This window comes from Babylonia areolata, chromosome 29, assembly GCF_041734735.1.
Source record: "Babylonia areolata isolate BAREFJ2019XMU chromosome 29, ASM4173473v1, whole genome shotgun sequence".
Taxonomy (NCBI): domain Eukaryota; kingdom Metazoa; phylum Mollusca; class Gastropoda; order Neogastropoda; family Buccinidae; genus Babylonia; species Babylonia areolata.
In genome coordinates, this window is record NC_134904.1 from 26,630,765 (window position 1) to 26,637,551 (window position 6,787).

At 43.6% G+C, this 6,787-nt stretch overlaps 1 protein-coding gene across 2 annotated transcripts in view; it reads left to right on the forward strand.

The window, feature by feature from the left end:
* LOC143302181 (glucose dehydrogenase [FAD, quinone]-like) overlaps positions 1-6,781 on the forward strand; it is a 20,501-nt gene extending 13,720 nt beyond the window's left edge. Inside the window, exons 10-12 of one of the 2 annotated variants that reach the window (XM_076616726.1) lie at positions 3,316-3,490; positions 4,616-4,901; positions 5,274-6,781. In XM_076616726.1, the coding sequence (XP_076472841.1) occupies positions 3,316-3,490; positions 4,616-4,901; positions 5,274-5,400 (588 nt within the window). In that variant the 3' untranslated portion in view covers positions 5,401-6,781. The remainder of the gene's footprint in view (positions 1-3,315; positions 3,491-4,615; positions 4,902-5,273) is intronic. The other variant, XM_076616727.1, reaches the window with a different exon arrangement.
* Positions 6,782-6,787: the final 6 nt, after the last annotated feature.

Sequence of the window (6,787 nt, forward strand, 5' to 3'; positions counted from 1 at the left end):
GCAGATGCCTGACCAGCAGCGTAACCCAACGCGCTTAGTCAGGCCTTGAGAAAAAAAAGAAGAAAAAAAAGGGGGGGAATAAATAATAGATAAGCTTACATAAATAAATAAATCAATAAATAAATAATAATTATAATATAGAAAAAGGTAGTAATAATAATAATAATAATAATAAAATAATTAAAAAATAAAATAAATAAAATAAAAAATAAAAAGAATAAAAAAATAAAAAAGTAAGACAACAATGATGATAAATAAGCAAATAAATGTAAAACATGAAGACACACATTCACACATACACCCACACATGCATAACAGATATGCATCAAACATGCAGTTTCACAGATATGAAAGCACAGTCAAAAACATATAAACGTACATGAGCTCCAACACACACACACACACACCACACACATTACCCTGCACCTCCTCTACCCCCCTCCTCCACACACTCATTTCTAGTCTACGTATCGCAGCTTCCACGGCACACACACACACTCACAGAGATGAACACTTACTTGTACGAGCACACACACATACGCCAATATCTCCCACCCCTAACCCCACACACATATATACAAAGATATATATATATATATATATATACGTTCCAATATCCTGTTGCTCCCACAGTGTAGGCATGCATACACTCACATATCTCATCCTCTACCCCACCTCCCCCCGCACCCCCACCTCCCCTCACACACACACACATACACACACACACACGCACGTGCACAGAACTCTCCTGACACTTGTGTACACTTACACTCTCTCGCATGCACAAACGCACTCAAAAGCACAGACCCACACATACACACACGCACAGAGGCTGCCACTGATTGGCCGCAAGAGGGATCGGAAAAGATCTCTGATGCCAGGAACGTGGCGTCTAGTGTGTTGCTCAGTCTATTGTATTTGGAAAGGCCCACAGAGACTCTGTTCCGTTTTGAAGAAATTTGCACAATGTTGGTTTGGAAATGATGCCGATATTTGTTTGATTTGCAAAGCATCGTGCTCTACCTTTCATGTTAGACTTGCGGCCGCTCCCTCTCTCTGCTGTTATTTCTTTGAGGCGATCGATGGTGTGATGACCTTGTACCTGTTCTTTTTGATATTCTTTGACTTTTCTGAGGATTTCCGATTTTCCTAGATGTAGGCCGCTCGTTGGTGTTGCGTTACCAGCAAGTCTGTCAGCTCGCTCATTTCCCTTAACACCTGCATGTCCCGGGCAGTTTGACCATGTGAGTTTTTAAATCTGAAAGTTGCGCATTGCCTTATGCCACTCTGGGCTTCCCATTCCGTTTTCAATTTTCTGTATGAGGTTCATTGAGTCGGTTAGAATCATGGCATGTTGGTTTCCGGGCGTATGGATGGACGATAGCCACTGGAGGGCATGTGTCGCAGCTTCAACTTCCATCGTTAGGCTGGAGGTTGTGACTTTGTAGGCAGCATTCTCTTCCCAAATTGTTTTTCCATTTTGTTTCGCAGTGAATCCCCACCCAGACTGGTCTTTGGTGACTGAGCCATCTGTGTATATGATGATGTCCTCTTCTTTACTGTTTTCTTCTATGAGTAGCTTCACTTCCGCATCAGTTTTGCCCTCTGGCCATTCCCGACAATGTCTTCCTAGAGTGGGTGAAATGGCTGTGTTGAATAGATGGTTGAGGTTTTCGGGGTTTTTCTCCCATTCTTTTGTTTCTTTCAGGTCTTGTAGTCGGCATACTAGCTGGATTGTGTCTCCAGCTAGCCCCATCCATGATCTTCCTCGTCCTAGACGGCTGCCTTTTGGTTTCTTTGACTGCATCATGCAGTGGGTTTTGAGGGTTTTCTAATGCTTTGAAGTAGGTCTTGACCTGTTCTAACTTGTTTCTGGCTTGCACTGAAGGAAGGTCAAGCAGGTATCGCATGGTTTCTGTGGGCGTGTCTTTTGTTGTTCCAAGGATCAGCCTCATAGCTTCATTTTGTACTCTTTCTCATTTTAGGAGGTTGCTTTGAGACGGTGTTGTTAGCCCAAGTCCGTAGTCGATCACACTGAGGACGAGTGATTGGTATAGCAGGAAGAGGTGGCGTTGTTCAATACCTTTGGTTGCCATTGCTTTTAAGACTGAAAGGCCCTTTTTGCATTTGAGAACAGTATTTTCCGTATGTTTTCTGAAGGTCAGCATCCTGTCGAAGTGTATTCCTAGGCAGCGTAGGCATTCAGTTTTCTCGATTTGAATCCCATCGAATGACACAGAAGGTGGTGATTTGCTCGCGGTTTTGTTGTTGAGGGTGCACAGCAACGTTTGGGCTTTCGCTGGATTGATGGAAGATCCTGTGTCTTTGCACCATTGAGCAATATTGTTTAGTTGTTTCTGGACGGCTTTAGTTCTTTCCTGAGCATCTTTCGAAGTTTTGAAGACCAGGCCATCGTCCGCAAGAGTAAGCACCCGAGCTATTCCATTGTTGTTTAAGTCTGCAAGGCCCTTCGTGTAGACATTGTAGAGGACAGGAGAGAGCGGAGACCCATGTGGCAGTCCCATGGATAGTTTAGAAGGTGCAGACATCCAATCTCCGAGGCGTAGGACGACGGTTCTTTCCTGAAGCGCTGCTGCTATCCATCTTGTCAGTGTCAAACTTACTCCATACCTCAGTAGCAGTTCCATGAGGTGCGCAAACTGGACTTTATTGTAGGCATCTTCAAGGTCGATTGCTACTGCTAGTGTTTCTTCTTTTCCTTGAAATCCTTCATACACCTTATATGCAAAAGCAGCTGCATTTACCCATGTGGACTTGCCTGTTCTGTAACCACCTTGATTTGAAGGGAGAATGTGCCTGCGTTCAAGATCCCTTGCAAGTTTCCTGGCTATCATGCGTTCCATGAGCTTTCCAGCAATGTTTTGCATGGTTAGGATCCGGTAGCCGCTTACCTGACGATGGTCCTTTCCTGGTTTTGGTATGGGTTTTAAGAAGCTGTGTGTCCAGTCCTCCGGCACATGTCCATTGTGGAAACTGTTTTGATATAGATTGAAGGGGTGGAGATAGGCAGAAACAGAAATAGATAGATAGATAGATAGATAGAGAGAGAGAGAGAGAGAGAGAGAGAGAGAGAGAGAGAGTAAAATGGGAGAGAGAGGGGCAGAGGCAGAGACAGTAAGAAAGGAAAGAATGGTGAGGGTCTGGCAGGAGTGAAGAGAGACAACGAGGATGGAAGAGAATGAATTGTTTTATTGGGGGATTAAAGTAACAAGCACACGGGGCTTGTTTTCATTCTGCTCTTCAAAGAGAGATTCCTCCACATCCACTGACCACAACTGTGGCACCACGTTGCAGGAAGCAGCCAGACAGGCGGTCAGAAGCCAGCACCACGGGATGACCTGTGCCCCAACCTTGCTCCGTCCGGCCAGTGTGGGCACCATCAGACTGCAGTCCCCCCGACCCCACCACCCCCCTTTGATTGACCCCCGATACCTGCACAGGGACCAAGACCTGGACCCCCTGTTGTACGGTCAGTGGTGAGAGGATGACCCCTGTTGTACGGTCAGTGGTGAGAGAGGATGACTGTTGTATGGTCAGTGGTGAGAGGATGACTGTTGTATGGTCAGTGGTGAGAGGATGACTGTTGTACGGTCAGTGGTGAGAGGATGACTGTTGTACGGTCAGTGGTGAGAGGATGACTGTTGTATGGTCAGTGGTGAGAGAGGATGACCCCTGTTGTATGGTCAGTGGTGAGAGAGGATGACTGTTGTACGGTCAGTGGTGAGAGGATGACTGTTGTATGGTCAGTGGTGAGAGAGGATGACTGTTGTACGGTCAGTGGAGAGAGGATGACTGTTGTATGGTCAGTGGTGAGAGAGGATGACCCCTGTTGTATGGTCAGTGGTGAGAGAGGATGACCCCTGTTGTACACGTCAGTGGTGAGAGAGGATGATTGTTGTACGGTCAGTGGTGAAAGAGTCCAGGTTCACAACTACACAGCAAGGCCATACTCCGCATTTCTGTCGGTATATACCCCGCCATTCAGCCAGCCCGAGAGATAAGACGTTGGCCAGAAATGACATGCAACACTCCCCAAAGCTCGTTGTTGTCATGATATAGGGCCGCGAAAAGAGGAGCAAGGAGCTCGTCAGATTTATATGAAATACAACTTCCTCTGTCCCAACAAAAAAATGGGAAACTATTGTTGACATTTTTTTACTTGGGATAAGGTCAAACAGAATTTGAAAATAATCACACAAAGTTTTACATTAGCACAAAAAAACATTCAGCATTAGTAAGAAAACAGCGGCGATATTGTGTGCATGTGTGGACAGAAAATAGAAAATACGAATATTATTTCTTGCGAAAAGATAAGTGTTCATTTCTATCCTTTCCAGCAACTCAAACAATATTGTTTACTCTTCATCTTTAACTTACGAGCTTTTGTTAGTTTATCAAAATGTCCAATAACTAATTTCCTATAAGTATTATGACAACGGACACTGTCTGTTTTGATTGGTGAGTTGATTTTATGAATAGTTAATTCCGTTACTTTTTTTTATCCACAAACTTATCTTGTCCATTCTGAATTTATCTTTATTTTCACATAAAAAAAACCGTAGATACACACAGTTCAAGCGTGTTCTACCAACAGGTATACAGGACACTCTGTCTTCACACCAACATACAGGACACTCTGTCTTCACACCAACAGGCATCCGCCAGTGCCAGCATCTGGTGACTACACCCTCTATGCGCGCGCTGGACGCTCGGCCAATGGACGGACCAGTGAAGGTGTGCAGCGAGCAGCACGTGTTTGACAGTGACCAGTACTGGCGCTGTCACATCCGACACACGATCATGACCGTCTATCACCCTGTGGGCACGTGCAAAATGGGGGATCCGAAAGATAACTCCACTGTCGTGGATCTGCAACTCAGGTTTGTACGTTGGGGTGGTGGTGGTGGTGGTAGGGGTATGTCATACAGAGTGAAGGAAGGTATAATCCATTTACTTTGTCCCAGAGTAAAGGTATTACCTATACTGTCTGTGTCACCACAGAGCGAATGTATGACATATACACTATGTCACAGAGTGAAGCTCTATACACTGTGTCACAGGGTGAAGGTATAATCTATACACTGTGTCACAGGGTGAAGGTATAATCTATACACTGTGTCACAGGGTGAAGGTATAATCTATACACTATGTCACAGGGTGAAGGTATAATCTATACACTATGTCACTGGGTGAAGGTATAATCTATACACTGTGTCAAAGGGTGAAGGTATAATCTATACACCATGTCACAGGGTGAAGGGGGTTCAGGGACTCAGAGTGGTGGACGCCTCTATCATGCCCTCCATCGTGTCAGCCAACACCAACGCCCCCACCATCATGATCGCCGAGAAAGCTGCTGACATCATACGGGGAAAGTGACGTCATCTGCCCTTCACGGATCAACATCCCTCAGCGCCATTCGTATTGAAATTTTTAAGTCAAATTTGGTGACAAGAGACATATGTATTTCCACAGAAAATGTACCACGTTTCAAAACATGTTCTACTCCATGCTGATTAATCAGGATTCAGAGCAAACCGTTTACGCCATACTGCATTAATTCATCTCGTCGAAGAATGGCCCAGTAACACAAATAATGAGAAATTCACATGGGTACTATTATCGACTTCTCGAAAGGTTCCAGTGTTATTGATCATAAACTACTACTACCATAACTGGCTGTACAGAGACTCACGGAACACAGTTTTTCTCATGTTAAATCATTTTTCACAAATCGGTAACATAGTTTCCTAAATAGTGTACAATCTAAATTTCTGACACAATCTAAATTTCTCTGCCTGCAACACAAAATGCGTTTTAGTCACTAACATCACCTGTCCGACGTGCTGTTCTGTACAACTTTCGTAAGTTCGTTCTTGCTGCTCTATATTCTTTATCGTACTAGTCGTCTGTGTTTTTATCTGATCCTATACTACATGTTTTGTTCATACATGTGGCACTTTCTTTAATACGTTTGTTAAAGATTTCCAAAGCTTCATCAATGTCATGGTCGATTAGACTAACAGCCACTTCTAACATTTTATGAGTTCTGTCAGATTTCATCGATTCAGTAAACGTTTCAACCAGCTCATCTTTCCATTCAACCTTATTAATGATTTGTTTCTCTTCATATATTTTTGGCCAGTTGTAGTTGTTTGAAAAATGTATACGCAATTCAAGTGGTATATGGTCTGAGTCAAATCTGTTTTGATATTAAGTTGACAGCGTGAAGACTAAGAAGCAAACGAGTCATGTTTTTCACTCTTTCTGTCTCTCTTCTTCCCCTTCATTTGTTCTGTTTCTCTCTCTCTCATTCACCTTTGTTTACGGGGTTGTTGTTGTTGTTTTATTCGTGTGCCCATGATTTACAATGTTTGTGCTGGTTTGATATGATTTTTTTTCTTTCTTGTTTTGTTTATTTGTTTTACTTTATTTATTTCATCCCCCGCCCCTTTCTTTCGAGGGCTGGGTGAAAAAAACGTATTGTGTGCTCACTCTGTTACCCTCAGTAGATAAGATTAGTTCATTCATTCACACACTCTCTCTCTCTCTCTCTCTCTCTCTCTCTCTCTCTCTCTCTCTTTGTCTCCCCCTCTTTCTCTCTCCTCCCTCCCTCTCTATCTCTCTCTCCCTGTCTCTTTCACGCGCTCTCACTCCAGACTGCGATTACGTACACCTGTACAACCATCTTTCCTTTGATAAAGTCGAGTTCTTCCATTACCTGATGTATTGATTTTGTAAGTATATCAGCATATATGTATATATA